Here is a 16,533-nt window from a genome sequence, read left to right on the forward strand (position 1 = left end):
ATGGACAATAGAAAAACTATCAACATATTTATATAAAAAAAATGAAAGATGCAGTATGTTCCACACTGACAAAAGAATAGAAAAATCTTCCCATTTAATTACTTCATATTTAAAATGTGCTTTATTAAAGCATTTAAAAAATATTTTCATTAGGTAATCATCTTTTTTTTTTTTTTTGCTTAGCTTGGTATAAGAAAAAGAGCATGCACAAAGTCAATGCAGTAAAGCAGTTATTTTTCTACTTTTCTATTTTAATAATGGCATCTTAATAAATTAATTTACAGTTGGGCCTAATACTGTTTTATTTTCTGTAACAGAATAATTATCAGTAGACCAACTAAATGCATAATATTTAACAATTCAAATCATTTTCTTCATGTGACATGTTGTGTGTTGACATGTTTCTTGAGATGGGCCGACTGAGTAAAGCGCTTCCCACATTCCTTGCACTCAAACGGTCTTTCCCCTGTGTGGATGAGCTTGTGTCTTTTAAAATTGCCTAGATCCACAAATCCCTTTTCACAGTGGGGGCAGATGTAGCGTTTCTCTCCTCTATGCCCCTGCATATGCATATTCAGAGCGACTCGATGTTTAAACTTCTTCCCACATAGAGTGCAAGAGAACGGCTTCTCTCCAGTGTGCATTCGCATATGGGTAGCCCGGTCCGCCTTGGCCAAAAACCTCTTTCCACAAACTTTACAAGGAAATGGCCTTTCTCCAGAGTGAATAAGCTGATGTTTAGTAAGGGTAAAGTGGTATACAAAACTCTTCCCACACTCCTCACACTGATACCGCTTCTCCTCTGCATGGACCTTCATGTGCCGGTTTAGACCTCGTACACTAGGAAACGCTTTCCCACACTGGGAACAGGTATACGGTCTTTCGCCTGTATGAAGTCTCATGTGGTTCTCCAAGGCTGATGCATTGCTGAGGACCCTTCCACACTGGGGACACTCTGTATTTCTCTGCAGTGTTTTGCCCAAAGGTTTTGGTAATAGTGGACTTCCATTATTTAGGCCAGAATTTGGTGTTTCACTAATCAAGTCGTTCTGCGCCTGATCCACCCTCTTATCCTTTACCATAAGTCTGCCGTCCTCACATGCAGGATCTATTGGTCTAGATTTAGAGCAAATCTTTCTCTGTTTTCTAATTCTAGACTGGAGTGTGGGCGTGTCATCATCTTCTGAAAGGTCTTTATCATTTCTCTCTGAGCAACATGTTGAAAATGGTACGTCTGCTTCAAAGTTGTCAACTGGAGACCCAGAGGTACCTACAGATGGAATGGGTACTCGCCCTAAAACAACGTTAGTGGAAGCGGCAGCAGCAGCTTGTTGCTCCTTCAGTGTTAGCAGAGGAGCAAACTGCCCAGGTGGCTGAAAATGGTGCATGGGTGCCAGCCCCGAGGCATCTTGTGGCGTTATCATGATAGGCGAATGCAAATGCAAAGTATCAAGAGAGTCAAGCAAACCTGGCGTATTATCGGGTGGAGGAAAAAAATGGTCTGGAGAAGAGGAGAACTGATTGGATTGTGGTAGATATTGAGATTGAGGGAGTGGAGCATGAGGTGGGTTTAAGGAGATGGATCCCTGAATTGCGTTAACTGGAATGTGTGGAGAAGGAAATGGAACATGCGTTGGTAGATAAGAAGGTGGCGTCGCCTGAACCGGATTGTGTGGCAGAACCAAAGGGAACTGGAATGATGGACTTGAATTCACAGAATGTGCTGGCATTACCTGTGGTGATGCAAAAGCATGAGATTGAGAAGGAACAAGACTGGATGAGGGAGTCCTATCCTGAACTGGTGGAAGAGTATTTGGAGCTGCTGCGACAGGAATGTGTCCTGATGGCACGACAGTGTGTACTTGTGGAGGCATCTCATGGGTTGGAGTTTTGATGGACTGTGGTGGAAAGAATGGTGGTTGTGTAAGTTGAGAGGAACATTGGGTTAATGGCTCAGGAGCCTGGTTTAGCGAGGCAATGGTTGAAAAAGTTTTCCCAGTATGTGAAACCAATGCCTGAGCTCGCTGTTTGAAGGAATGAGGCTCTGTTACTAAGACTTGGCTTGGAGGTACAGGAGTTAAGTAAGTGTTTTGACAGATATTTGACCCCTCTTTCTGAAGGACTACTGTCTGGTTTGATGTTTGAGGATTTGGTTTTGGTCGACGATGAACTAATGATGCTGTAGGCTTGGTCTGAGGTATTGATAGAGCACCAGACAGCTCAATCATTGGCACAGATGAGTTAACATTGGAAGCAGGAGTCTGGGTTAAATTGGGAAGCACTGAAGAAGTTGATGTCTGTGCTGATGCAATGGCATTCGGTTTTTTGTTTTGGGAAGACAAGCCTTCAGTGTTTTCCAATGTTCTTTCAGATGTACCGCGGCTGGGTTGTATAGTCTGATTGGGTATTTGACCACTGGAATCCACTCTGCGACTACAAGAGGAAGGAATCACTGGTGGTGGTGGAGACTTTCCTCTGTTGCTGTTATCGGGCCTGGTTATTGTTTGCAATGCTGGTGGGACCACAACTGTGAATAGAGAGGTGAAGATGCAAGAAAGGAACACAAGGAAGACAAAATGCAAATATAAAGAGTTGCAAAGTTGCAAACGGAGTCCTCATTAGATAGATTACGGGTAGTTGAGTATCTGAGTGGTATACACTATGGGATGGGGTAATTTCATCAGCACTATTTTTATTTTTTTTTGGTCTATGGACCTAACAGTGAAATAAAAAAAATTTTATTTGAAAAGGACTGGCTCTTCTATGATAAATATATGCAAATAGAAGATAAAAAAAAATGTGTAAAAAGTTAAACTTTTAAAAATGGTTATATAATAACTCTAATAAATCAATCAATTGCTGCTAAATTAGTAAATTCATATTACACCAAGCAGACGAGTCTCCATTGTGGACTTGTGAAAGAGCTACATATAAGATATGACATAAATGAGAATTTATTCCCGCATTGTTCAGTTGAAATTGTGAATGACTCTTGTACCCCTTTTCACGATGTCCTTATTTGGCTCTCTGCGCACCAGTATGGGCTCAGCACCCTCTTGCTTTAGTAGAAAGTATCCTGGTGCATAGCTGTTGCATTCAGTCTCTTGAGGCTGAAGACACAGAACATAAAATAATAATTTTTAAAGAGGCTATAGCATTAAAATACTATCCACTCCAGAAAAATCAACTATAAACATAAGATTTAAACTCAATCCTAACTGACCTCTCCTCCCATAGCACTTTCAGTCAAGCCTCTAAATATAGCAAACCCTTACAGAGAGGAAATATGACATCAGTCTGTGAACTCTGCTGTTTCTCGCCACATAACTGATATGCAAAACAAAAATGGGGAAGAAGGGAGGAGGGAAAGACTAAACAGTTACTCTTCTATCATATGACCTGTCATTTCTTACCTCTTTTTTGATGAGGAGCAATGCAAGCTGTCTGTTCCCATCCTCACTGGCACATAGATCTGTGAGTTTATCACTAGTTATGTCTCCCACATTAAGATGTTGTCCTATAAACTGAAGAGTGTTGCATCCTCTGTCAACCAAAGTGGGCTTTTCTGACCAAAACAACAACAACAAAACTGTAAACATTTTATGTAATTACAAATGACATAGTATGAGATAAAATGTATATAAAAATACATTAAATATATTAATGTATTAAATATAGCCTATTTGTAAACAAAAAAAATCCATAACTGAAGAGTCAGAGGCCACTGAAATCATTATTATGTATTTACCATCTGACTCTGTCTAAAGGGCCGTACACACCGGGACGAATATCGGCGCGCGTTATTCGCCAGCGTTTTCCAACACGTTTTTTGTGTTCACACCCAAGCGATTTTCGCTGACGATGAGCCGAGTGAACATGCAAATTCATTCCCTGACATTAGATGGCGCTTAATGTAAAACAGAAATACCCCTGTACACAAGGTGGCGCTGCGCAACTTTACGCTTCTTAAACTCGCTTTTCACTCAGAAGAAGAGTGCAAGTATTTACGCGCTTGTCAGAATCATACAAAGAAAACATGAATATTTCAAGCACCAGTAACTCTAGCTCCAGTTCCAGCGATGAAGAAATTATTGTTCTGTTGAATGAGGAAAGACGCCGGAAAAGACGCCGATTTTGGGTACATCCCATAGTTACGAGAAGAGAAGAACATGGGGAGTTTTATCGACTGGTACAAGAGCTGAAAATGTATCATGAGCGTTTTCGGGGGTATTTTAGAATGTCCGTCAGTGAGTTCGAAAATTTACTTCAACAACTGGCTCCCTTGCTGACGAAAGAACAGACACACTACCGTAAACCAATCGACCCAGAACAGCGTTTGGCCGTGTGTTTACGGTGAGTTCGTTTACATAATTCTTCACTTCAAAGAATGTTGTAAAAACATATGTGGAGCGTTGTTAAAAATTAGTATTTCTATTTCAGTTTTCTAAGCACTGGGGACTCGTACCGCTCTATTGCGTTCAGCTTTCGACTTGGTGTGTCAACTGTGGCTTCGATAGTGAGTGAAACCTGTGATGCATTGTGGCACTGCCTCAGAGATGAACATTTGCCAGTGCCTACTGAAGAGATGTGGAGGAGTACAGCCAGGAGATTCCATGAAAGATGGAATTTCCCTAACTGCTTGGGAGCCATGGATGGGAAACACATATTCATCCAGGCCCCTGCAAACTCTGGTTCTCTATACTTTAATTATAAAGGTACATTCTCCGTTGTATTGCTGGCCTTAGTTGATGCAGATTACCGCTTCCTGGTGGTTGATGTGGGGAGCTATGGCAGCAACAGTGATGGAGGAATCTTTGCCAATTCTGTACTGGGAAAGGCACTCAGAAATGGAACTCTGAATGTTCCCCCACCAAGTGAACTTCCAGGTGCTCCTGAGCTGGGAAAAGTTAACCATGTCATTGTGGCGGATGAAGCTTTTCCGCTGAAACCATATCTCCTCCGGCCATACCCTGGACGCCGCCTCCCCACAGACAAGAGAATTTTCAATTATCGTTTGTCTCGGGCACGGCGCATCTCTGAAAATGTATTTGGCATCCTCAGTCAACGCTTCCGGGTTTTCCAAAGAACTTTACAGGTTCAACCAAGTGTTGTTGACAAAGTTGTCAAAGCTGCTTGTGCGTTGTGCAATTATTTGCGCCCGAACGGAAATGACCAGAATCGTGCCACAGAGGATGACCATGATTGTGAGCAACCACTACAAGGCTTTGAACATTGTAGGGGGCAGCGGGCATCTGTGGAGGCCCAAAATGTCCGAGAACTGTACAAAGAGTACTTCAACTCACCAGCAGGAGAAGTTGCTTGGCAGTATGACCATGTGAACCATGCTCTGGGGAACAGATAATATCAACCTATAAATTTGAGCCATTTTAATTACATTTTCCATTGAGAAAACTGCTAGTGTATGTGTATATATACAATTTCTGTGAACTTGAATACACTATCAAATCTATTGCATCTGATTCTTCATTAATTAATATGGCAGCACTCACCACAGCAAATTAAATATTTTTGATATAACATGTTCTATCAAAGTTAAAGCATAGTTTTTTTTTGCAAAAAGTAAAGTATTTGGTCACTTCAACATATACTTATTTACAACTAAATGTAAGTTGTATTTTTGAAAATGTGTATTTTTAATAAACATTTTTACTAGCATTTTCTTTAAAATGTTCTCATTCCCTGCACAATGCTGTGCCCAAAATGGTTATGTTCCTGTAGATTGATAACTGTTGCCTATAAATGCAGTGACTCCATAATTAGCCACATAGCTATTTCAATAAGAGGTCAAGAATACTTATGTACAAATATATGCCAAATCCCAAAATATGTTACATTACTTTCAAGTCACTTATGCACAATTTCTTTTGGAAAAATGAAACATTTTTTAATGAACTACAAGTTGCAATAACAATCACAAACATAAAGTAAAAAAGGGCGTCAGAAAAGGTTGTGCAAATAAGTCACAATGACTGTAGTGCAAGTGAACAATAGTGCAAATAAACATTTATGAAACGGCCATTTTCAACTAAATTTCTTGAATGTAAAAAAACAAACAAAAAAAATACAGAATTAAAATGTATACAGTAAACATCTATTAGGGTAGCCAAGAAGTTGTAGAGCAGCCATAGTTTGTTGGGGTCTGTGGGGGGACCTGATGGTAGGACACCGGTGACTGCTGTGGAAAAAAAGCAGAAGAGGCCTGGCCAAACTCAGCATCATGCAACAGCTGATGTATTTTTAATTTGACTGAAGACTGTACGGCTGGGGACAATCTCCTTAGTGCTGGTATCAAGCCAAGAGCAAACAAGTAATTTTCATCATTTTGTTGCTCTCTTCGTTGCTCTCTGCGCTCCTCTTTCTCTCTTCTGCGTTCCTCTTTCTCACTTTCCCTGGCTTCTTTGGATAAAAGGTACCGGTCCAACAAGTCTGGTGTCTCTGGCCGTTTTCTTTTGTTGAAAGTAGACCTGGTCACAGTTGGGCTGGAGAAGGATGATCCTGGAGACGTGCTTGCTGATGCTTCTTCTCTGTCGCTGACTTCTTTTTGAACCACCACTTGCTCAACCCCTTCATTCATATTTTCAGGAGAAATATTGCTGTGAACACTGTAAAGACAAATTCAGTTTACATCAGAAACAATAACTCACACTGTGGGCCATGCCACACTTCATACCCATCTTGACAAAATACTCCAGAGCTTAATGTTTAATTACTAATTTAGTTTAGATTCATACAAATTTTAATGTACCATATGTCAGGCAACAAAATTTCAGCAGAGGTTACCTATACACAGAACATAAACTAATATATTGAACTAGAGGTGTGATCGCATGGTGAACAGGGAACATGCAATGATATCATGTTAATCAATGTTTAATGTCAATGCATTATAGCAGAGCTCACACAGCTATGTATTGTAATGTTCTAATAATATTACCTTCGAAATTCAGTTGATGTTGCGAGGAACTCCATGACCTTCATAAATTTCCACGTCTTCTTGTTTTTAGCAGCCTGTCCACTTCGGCAATCATCTTCGCGCTTTTTTCGTGTATATGTATCTCGCAGGCTTTTCCATTTGTGTTTTACCTCCTCCACTACAGCACACAAACGATGGCGATTGTCAAACGTTTGTAGGAACGTACATGAAAGACAATTAAATTAAATGAAACTCACCATCAAGGCCCATTTGCTGTGCAATACCACTCCATAACAGTTCTCTTTTATCAAGATTTTTGTAATCGCTGTCACGTTTGTCATATAGTTCTTTGTGTTCCGACACCAACGAGACCAGCAACTCTACATTCATCTTGCCTTGCATCTTCTTCGTCTTATTTCTTCCCGGCAGTGTAGACGCTACTTGGCGTATATCTTCTTCGCCGTTACGTATGTGTGCTCACAGCAAGACAGTTTTGTGTTTGAGCGCCCCCAAGTTGTGTTTTACTGTAACTTCAGAAGCTCCAGACACGTGTGCAAAAGTGCCATTCTCATTGGTCGTATAGTTTTTGACGCGGTGCGTCAAACCAAAAAAACGAACCCGAAGCGTTTTTTAAAAAAATGACTCTTTTACGCGTGGCGTTTTTCGCGTCGGTGTGCACACTCACATTGGCGCCCTTTGTTTAGTCACGAGGCGTTAAACGTCGGCGAATATCGCGCGCGGAATTCGTCCCGGTGTGAACAGGCCTTAAGGCGTTAAAAGTCGTTTTAATTTTCCAGGAAGTGTTTAAGGCACGCCATAACCCAGGAACACACTGATGGAATAAAAAGACCTACCACACTGCACGCCGATATCCCGGTGTTTAAAGACGTTTCCAGGCTTCTGGCTCCCGGCTTCAGAGAATCTCTCTGTGCTCTGGATGGATGTAACACCTGTCTTCGTGTTGACTTTCTCTTGTCTCAACTGCACCAATTCCGCTTTCAAGCGTTGCAAAGTGCCTTCATAAAGTTTTGTCGCTTCCCTGACAGCAGTCTGTAAAATTGTTTCCATGATTTGCGCGAACTGGGTCTGAAACCCGTCAAAGTCGTCTGCGCTCGCATCCGGCATGGTTTTAAGTTAAGTTTATGGAGAACACGTTATGATCCCTTTCACATTGTCACCGAGAGTCAAAATGACGCGCCCAGAGGAGGGCGGTATATACTTCCGCTCTGAATGTTACAAAGTTTTATTTGTAGACTGCAGTAGCCTAAAGATATCGCAGTCTAAACAATGTATACATGTCGATGTCTTTATAAGGCAGAGTCACGACGTCTTTATAACTTACTGATTTATTCGATTTTTTTCAAAGTCCAGTAATCTATTTCTTAAGTGGTTTTAATGGATCAAGAAATCTAAATATCCTGCATCTTGACAAAATTCAGCTGATTTCCAAAAAAAGAAAAAAAGAAAAAAAAAAGACCTACGATTGCCTCATTAAAAATATCAATAGAAACTTTCATTTACATGCATTAAAAAAAAATATTTTTTCCAAATTATAGGCTATAAAACATGCACTTTTTAACACATTGTTTCTTACTATGCTATCAGTAACTGAAAAGTGAACTAGCAGTTAATATTATAGTAATATTATAATATTATAGTAGGTCTACATTAGAAAAGAGAAGTACATGCAAATTGCATTTTCCAACAGCGTGCCTATAGAGCAGTCGTTCTGAAGATTTTTTTAAGTCTTATATCTGCTACTTCTGTTGTCATAAAATAAGGAAACCACTGGTCTATATAATAACTTATGATCTAATGTTCTGTATTATAGACCAGTGAAGTAAACTTAAAAATATGACGTCAGTTAAATGTTGTAGCTACAACTTCATTTAAATTGTGCTTTTAAAATGTTTTTTTCCCCTCTGAAATCCCACCTTGTCTCGGTCTATTTTGCTTCCATTGGATGGTGACTGGGGCTGTCCTTCTACCCTAAGTCTACTTTTCTGTCCCACAGAAGAAAATATCACACATGTTACTAACAACATGAAAGGAAATAATTATTTATGTATTTATTTGAATTGGGGAAATATATATGCAAATAAATGATGAGTAAAAGGAAAATGCTGTAAATGCGTAAACGCTATTTTCATTTTTGGATGAACTGTCCCTTTAAATATGTCCCTTACTGCCATCCGTAGGGTGGCTTCAGGAAGTGCTTTCAGTCAGAACCGCTGTACGAGAACATGTTTTCGGATCAGCGATTATTCTCCGCGTATCGTTTATGATATATTGTTTAAATGTGACAATAATAAGAGAACAATAACCGGTAACGTTAGTTAGCGTCAACGAACACTGGCACAATAACAGTCATCGCGAGCAAGTACATGGAGTAACGTTAGTGCAAATTTGACCAAACTAAAAGATGGTTCGAAAACACAAATAATATGATGTGACAATTTGGTTTGAAACGTCAAACAACGAGCTGGAGGCCTTTTTAGCTTGTTTATATTACAAAGAAAGTAGCTAAGTTAAACTATTCTCGGTTGGTTTAAGGCTTTTTAAGAATCTGTTTACTCGTCATTATGTCCGAAGTCATACACTCGTTTCAGTCACAGCTGTCCGGGGTCATGGAGACCGTGTTTAAAGCTGCCATATTTGAAATCACCCGTCTCGTGGAGGACAGTTTCGTGAAGGAGGTGTCCCGTAGTCGAGAGCAGGTAGAGACTCTGAAGAAAAGGCTTCAGTGGAGTGAGACCAGACGGAAAGATCAAGAGACGAGTGTGAGGTGTGCAGAGTGTGACAAAGCCCGGGTGTGTGACGAGGGAAAAGAGGAAATGTCAACACAATCAGGTTTGTACACAATCGCAATTCGTCTGATGCTCAATGCATTGACTGTGACTATTTTTTATGTTCTACAAAAATACAATGTAATGATTTTATAATCTATAGGAACCGTATGACCATATCTGAAATTGGTAAAGTAGTGGTTTCTTTGTTGTATAATTTTAGGAATTTATTGTGTACCATGCAAACCGACATCTTGCATTCTTAACCCTTGTATGAGGTTAAAAATAAAAAATGGGTTTTTTGGTAGTTTTGGTGGGGGTCAGGATTCAGTACAATTCAACAAAAATCACACTATGAAAAAAATCTGTAACATTAATACACAATACAAAATAAATAAAACATGAAAATATGTTCTGTATGTATTTGTATTTAACAACTTTATACATTTGTTCACAAATTATGAATATTATAAACAGTACTCTTTAATTTTTATTATTTTACTTTGTTTGCAATTATTTTATATTTTAACTTTTTAAACAAGTGGAGCAGTTCAGCATGGTGTTAGTAACAATAATGAGATTCACAGTGAACTGAACATGCAAGAACTGATTAAAATGTCAGATATATATGTAATGACAATGCATAAATATTAATGTAATATACCCTCATACTGGCTGAAAAACTGCCTTAAAATACATAAAAACATTTGTAGTTTTAATCGACCCATCATAACATCATAATTGTAGTTGCATTTGCAAGCACATTCAACAACACATCAACACTTTGCAGGCATGTTCATGACCCTAAATGAAGAAAATAAATAAAATTCGGTTAACCAGTATATCTGACCAAACAAAAATCCAAACTTGCAATATATCATTAAAAAGCAATTAAGACCCCCATGTCATTTCAGATATATGACTTTTCCTTCCATCCCTTTAAAGACCATTAAAGGCCTGTGTAATCAATGCCCTCTCACAGTTGCATTCACCCTTGACCACATGTAGAAAATGAACGGAGCCTCAAACAGGAGAAAGTTCCAGATGGGAACTGGGGAAGCTGCGAGTTGGAGTCTGACACACTTTTGGGAAAAGAGAGGTTAGAAGTCCAAACCAGCACCAGTAATACAGCAGAGGTGAGTAGCCTTCTGAATAAACCACCTTTTTGATCACCTCAAACCTTGTTCGTACTGCAGCGTTTCTCAAAAGCTTTCTGAAACCTGAAAAACAATGCTGTTAAGATGAATACATGCTTGTTATTGATCTTAATGTGAACATTTTAATCTGTGTGTACAGTATTACATTTTTTTTTAACTCAATCTTCTGACATCTCTAATCATTTAACCTGCTTAAACTCTGCCCCTTTCTTAAAAATCAACTGGATGCTCTATCCAGTGAACAACCTATTTAGAACCAAGTCCCCGTCCTAGAATTTTTCATTTTTTATTATCTGTTTTAATCACAATACAGGGTATTTTAACATTCTGTGTGCATTTTGCCACATTGTGCTCTCTGTAGTCTGCAAGCACAGAGGTCAGGAAACTGGACTGTGTATTAAAAGAGGAGACCCTTTTATGTCACTGCCGCTAATAAAGAGCTTCAGGATGGGTGGACGGTGGATACTGAAGGTGTGAATTATTATTAATATAATTTTTTTATTGATTACTGCTTTAACTCTCTCACTTTAGACTGTGTTTGAAGATTTTTCTTCATGTTTGGTTTCCCAGGAGCTCATTTCTCAGCTCACAGTTACAGTGAGCAGGAGCTGCAGCAGATTCAGGAAGAGTGGAGCTCTGGACTTGATCAGACCGCTGACAATGAAGCTTATGCAGATATTGTAGACATCCATGGTCTGACGTACCGAACACGTTATGACGTAGAAGAGCAAGCAAGCTACAGTGTGCATGAACTGGACATGGGAGACCTGGATGGTCTCGGAGAAAAAACCGAATACATGTTGGGTAATTCAGTATCGGTTGCAGTTGGGCCTGATCGTCACAGCTCTTCCATTAAGAATAAGAGAGGAAATAGAGAATCTTTACCATTGCAGGTCAGCCCAGAGACAGAAGATGTGGATAGGGACATGCACTGTTTACTTATTAATGCAGATGGCCACTTGCAAGACATAAATTCCTTCACAGAAATTCGAAGTGGGGCTGCAGGAGGTACTGGACATAGAGGACATTCACTGTATGTTGGGGACACAGCTAGTGGTGCAGTTTATAAGGGACATGCATTGAATCACTCTCTGAAACCTAATGTTGAACAAGCATTAGGAGACAGCAGGGCTTCTGCAAAAGTCACTTCAAGTGCTGCTTACACATGTAACCAGTGTGGTAAGAAGTTCACTCAGGCCTGCAACCTAAAAGTGCACCAACGTGTCCACCAGCGGGACGGTCTCCACCTGTGCAGCCACTGTGGGAAAGGGTACTCGTCCTTCAGTGACCTGCGAAGGCACCGATGCAGTCAGACCGGAGACAAGCCCTACACCTGCACGCTGTGTGGGAACAAATTCAGCCGACTGTGGAACCTCAAGCTGCATCAGCGTATTCACACACAGGAGAAACCACACAAGTGCACTTTGTGCAGCAAGAGCTTTACCCGGGCCGACATCTTGAAAGTCCATCAACGTACCCATACAGGAGAAAGACCATACAGCTGTGGTATCTGTGGACTGAGCTTCAAACGACTGGATCATCTCAGGTCACATCAGCGCAAACATAGTGCTGACCAGGACAATCCATAAAAAAAAAAAATTAACTTAAACTGCTGAAAGGTCATAGATCACAGATTGTTGGAGGGCCATACATTTTCCATAAATCATAACATCGTTGCTGTGGAATCTCCCATTATAGTTATGTCTTCTGGATAATTTAAATAGTTTGTTTTGAAAGGGATAGTTCAACCAAAATTGAATATGCATTATTTACTGTCCCTTAGGTAGTTTAAGTCTTGCATGTCATTCTTCTGTGGAACATAAAGGATTTTATTTATTTTTTTGTCTATATAATCCGTTTGGTTTCCAACATTCTTCAGAATTTCATATTTTGTGTTTAGCAGAAGAAATGAAGTAAAACAGGTTCAAGAGTAAATGATGACAGAATATACATTTGTGGGTGAACTATGCCTATAAGTTATGCTATGGATAATGTGGCCAACTGTGCATCCCTTAAAAGTTTGAATATTGTTTACTTGTGATGCAGAGTGGTCAGAAATTGTCACTTTTATCTCCTTTAGAGCCTTATTGTCTATAACACTCATTTTGAAAAATGTATGTATTTCTGTTTATTTTAATAAATCTACCAAACATATTTGATCAAATATGCAATGTGCATCACATCTTGTTATATATCAGTCTATTTTCAGCTCCCTGCTTTAGCGATACATAGTCAAATGTCATTTGAAAAATTAATCTGGTTGTTGGTTGATTACATCCTCCAGCTGTTTATTCCAAATGCTTGCTTATTTTCATTATTGGATTATCAGAACTCATACTGCATTATAGAATATATATATATATATATAAAAAGTAATGCACATACAAAGTGCTTATGTGGCAACGATGTACAGAGATATTATAATGCAGCTGAAACACTTGGAACTAGTGACTTCATAGCTGTGTGGTTTACTGAAAATATATACACCCAGAATGCCTGTCAACAAATCAGAATCAAGCATTTGTGTCAAGTGTTATAAAACACTGCATAATGCTAAATTGATGAATGAATTGATGCATTTTTGTTATAAAAATATCCCATATTTTAAAGTGTTGGAAACACTTTTCTCTAACTTCTGCTATGGATGGATGCGTTTGATTGGACTTCTTTTGGGCTTTTTGAAACCCACTGCCCATTATAAAGCTTGGAAGAGCCAGGACAATTTTTTACATAACTCCCGATTGGATTCGAATGAAAAAAAAAAGTCATATACACCCAAGACGCCTTGAGGGTGAGTAAAGCATGGGCTAATTTTCATTTTTCCGGTGAGCTAACCCTTTAATACTACAATTTTAATACCTTCCTGTGATTTAGTGTCAATTTTAATAACAAACGAGATTCTATTACAGTTTTTAATCTTTTTTTTTTTTTTTTTATTCGTTTTTATATTTTTAATTTTAGGTTTAGTAATTTCTTTTTTTGTGTGCTATTTTTAATGTCTATATTTTATCAAAAATTATTTCAGTTTTAGTTATTTTAGTATATACAGTCAAACTAAATAATTTCTACATTTTTAATAGTTTAATATTTTGCAGTAACAAAAGTTTTTATGATTTTAGTTTAGCACTTGTTTTTAACTTGCTGTGTTGTCGTCTTCTAAATTCAGCAAAATGGTTAAGTGTGAAAGTATGTGGTTTTTGTTTGTTTATTTGTAAAAATTATTTTGGTTTATTATCATTCCATAACAAAGCGGGTAAAAACCGATCTGTCCAACAAGGCCCACCGTACAACCCGTGACGTCAACCCCACAACAACACCATTGTCTGTCTGCTGATCTCTTCGTTCATACGTTCGTCAAATTCACATACTGTCAAAATAACCAGGTAGCATGTACTACAGTCTTCTTGACAGCTGCTCGCGCCTAAAGGACGTCTTTATTTTTGCTCGCGCTTCATACCGTCAGACAGATGTAGTAAGCTCGATGCTAACTTACACTTGAGGATCTTATCATCGGGGTTTGATTGACCTAGCAGCTAAAGTGTGAAGTGCGATATTTACCGTGAAATTAAGTTCCCGAAATACTCCATACGTGAAATGAGTACTCAATAGAAACTAAAATATTTGAGGTAAAAATCACCATGGGTGGTCTTTAATGTCATGATCATTCAGCGATCCGTTTATCTTGATAAGAGCGAGCTCGATTAACGTTAGATCGGACACAGGAATCATGACGGGACACGGTGGTCCTCTCCTTCCAGACTCGGCTGTCCGCGGTCATGGAGACAGTCCTCAAGACCACTATGTACGAAATCACCCGGCTGGTGGAGGACAGCTTCTTGGAGCAGATGGATCGAGGCAAGCGGGAGGCGGAGGCGTTCAACGGAGGCTGATATTGTCGGAGGCCAAACTGAGAGAACGGGAGAGGTTTAAGAGGGTGAGGTGTGTGGACTGTGGTCGGACAGCGGTGTCCAGGAGGAGGATACTACACCGAGGCCCCGAAGCACAGAGCAGTGAGTAGAAACAGAACTTTCCAAGAGGACCAATCGCCACTCAGACATATAACAACGTGCAGAATGGTGGCTATAGTTTTCTACATTATTAAAAATTGTTATGCAATTTTCATTATTTAATGAACAAACAAGTGTCAGATGTTTTAAAAAAGTACAGAATAATTTCCCCTGTCGTCATTTCAGCAAAAGTTTCTGAACATTCAGTGTATTATATTTCTCTTTTTTAATAAGAACTTAATGATCTTCTAAAGCAGTGTTCTCAAAGTTTTGCACCCTAAAGGCCCCCATTACAGTAATTCGAGCTTTATTTTATTTTAATATATTAATGAAAGTTTATATATAGTTTAAATACTTTGAACTAATCTCGTTTTTTTTATATATATATTTGAAAAAATAATATATATTTAGATCGCAGTTTGAGTGTCACGACACCATTGACTCATGTTTCATGTAACATCATCAAGAAATTATTATATTCAGTAAAATAATTAACACTGGTTAAGTGTGACAATCTATTTGGCACTGAATGCTATTCTTCTTCTTCTTCTTGAAAGGTTTCCACGCACTTGATGTAAAGCAGGAAAAAGCCTCTGACAGTAGCTGGAGGTGCAGTCCCAAGGAAGCACAAATCATGAAAAGCCTTCAGCAGCTCCAGAAACTAAACAAAATGTGTGTATGGTATTATTTTACTGGTAATATCCAGTGACCCAGAAGACAGTAAGCATTTGGACATTTATTTGGGTGCCAAAGGGAATTAGTGAACTTGAGGGGAACTGATATCATTCAAAATTACTTATTTTTTGATAAATTTATGCAATAAAAATTCTGACATTTTAAACTTGGCTTAGATGTCCAAATACTTAAGCCATATACTGGGCCACTGTAATTTGCCTAGATGTTATGTAAAAAATATGCTCGCATAATTTTAGCTTCAGTATGTAGGAAGTTTCTAATGCGCACATGTTTTGTGCACGACAGGTCGATCAAGTGTGTGAACCTAAACCTGGAGGAGAAGTGAAAGAGGAAGCAACAGAGGCTAGAAACCCGCAAGCTTGTCAAGTGATACATCCTCAAATACACAAACAAAAAGATCCTCCGGGCAGTGTTGAAGAGACCAATGGACTCCGAATGACAGATTCTGACCACAAACCAGGTGGCAGATCTGGCACAGATATACCTGTGGATGAAGCCAGACACCGAAACCTCAAAAAATGGTTTGATCCTAAAAAAGACCCTTTAGCATGGTCACCTGTTTCACAGCCAGAACCAGCCAGGACCTCAGTATCTTCAGAGTCTCCAGGTTTGAGACCGCAAATAGGCAGCATTGACTCAGGGCCTGTTAAAGAGGAAGTTGTAGTGATGCTTCCACCAGACTGGGAAGATATAGAAAGGATCAGGCCTCAGGTGGTTTCTGCTCAAACCAGTGCTAAGAAAGCACAATTAGATCTTCAGCCTGGAGATCCTCTAATCACTGGCCTCAAAGACAGGAGCGGGTTTCCTATCCTGCGCCTCCCGTCAAGGTTCAGAACCTTGCACCACAAACCGTGCAGCATCTCACATCACCCGTTAGGAAAAACACAAAAATCGTTCTACATCCCAGTTCGGTTGTGACAGATCACGGCGCTGTTGAAGTTGACCGGGTACAA

General features: G+C 39.3%; 3 protein-coding genes and 1 pseudogene across 4 annotated transcripts; 2 read left to right on the forward strand and 2 right to left on the reverse strand.

Moving 5' to 3' along the window:
* Window positions 1–218: 218 nt before the first annotated feature.
* Window positions 219–8,418, reverse strand: LOC113075359 (zinc finger protein 768-like). 2 transcript variants are annotated; one of them, XM_026248061.1, is made up of 4 exons: window positions 7,789–8,418; window positions 3,414–3,565; window positions 2,999–3,110; window positions 219–2,527 (listed from the first exon to the last, which is right to left on the reverse strand). In XM_026248061.1, exons 1-4 carry the CDS (start codon window positions 8,057–8,059, stop codon window positions 375–377), a joined length of 2,688 nt encoding a protein of 895 aa, XP_026103846.1. In that variant the 5' UTR covers window positions 8,060–8,418; the 3' UTR covers window positions 219–374. The 2 variants fall into 2 exon arrangements, with proteins under 2 accessions (XP_026103846.1, XP_026103847.1); XM_026248062.1 differs by lacking the exon at window positions 7,789–8,418 and adding an exon at window positions 3,224–3,270 and having other exon boundaries at window positions 3,414–3,528.
* On the reverse strand, window positions 6,070–7,543 carry LOC113075362 (uncharacterized). Its single transcript, XM_026248065.1, has 3 exons — window positions 7,192–7,543; window positions 6,956–7,112; window positions 6,070–6,623 (listed from the first exon to the last, which is right to left on the reverse strand). Exons 1-3 carry the CDS (start codon window positions 7,334–7,336, stop codon window positions 6,116–6,118), a joined length of 810 nt encoding a protein of 269 aa, XP_026103850.1. The 5' UTR covers window positions 7,337–7,543; the 3' UTR covers window positions 6,070–6,115.
* Window positions 8,419–9,209: 791 nt separating the features above from the next.
* Window positions 9,210–13,029, forward strand: LOC113075360 (zinc finger protein 229-like; annotated as a pseudogene).
* Window positions 13,030–14,604: 1,575 nt separating this feature from the next.
* LOC113075363 (uncharacterized) lies at window positions 14,605–16,407 on the forward strand (the record flags this gene model as incomplete). The annotated part of the gene is made up of 3 exons (XM_026248066.1): window positions 14,605–14,811; window positions 15,488–15,556; window positions 15,866–16,407. Coding segments are annotated over exons 1-3 (818 nt in total), but the record flags the coding sequence as incomplete, so codon positions are not given.
* Window positions 16,408–16,533: the final 126 nt, after the last annotated feature.

This window comes from Carassius auratus, unplaced genomic scaffold, assembly GCF_003368295.1.
Source record: "Carassius auratus strain Wakin unplaced genomic scaffold, ASM336829v1 scaf_tig00016895, whole genome shotgun sequence".
Taxonomy (NCBI): domain Eukaryota; kingdom Metazoa; phylum Chordata; class Actinopteri; order Cypriniformes; family Cyprinidae; genus Carassius; species Carassius auratus.

Coding starts and splice junctions, on each gene's coding strand:
- LOC113075362 (XM_026248065.1), bottom strand. CDS start 7,336: ATGCAAGGCAAGATGAATGTAGAGTTGCTGGTCTCGTTGGTGTCGGAA. Junction 7,113..7,191: donor ACAGCAAATGGGCCTTGATG/GTGAGTTTCATT, acceptor TGTGTGCTGTAG/TGGAGGAGGTAAAACACAAA. Junction 6,624..6,955: donor ACATCAACTGAATTTCGAAG/GTAATATTATTA, acceptor TTGTCTTTACAG/TGTTCACAGCAATATTTCTC.
- LOC113075359 (XM_026248061.1), bottom strand. CDS start 8,059: ATGCCGGATGCGAGCGCAGACGACTTTGACGGGTTTCAGACCCAGTTC. Junction 3,566..7,788: donor GGATATCGGCGTGCAGTGTG/GTAGGTCTTTTT, acceptor TGTTTTGGTCAG/AAAAGCCCACTTTGGTTGAC. Junction 2,528..2,998: donor TAAGGACATCGTGAAAAGGG/GTACAAGAGTCA, acceptor CTCTATTCACAG/TTGTGGTCCCACCAGCATTG.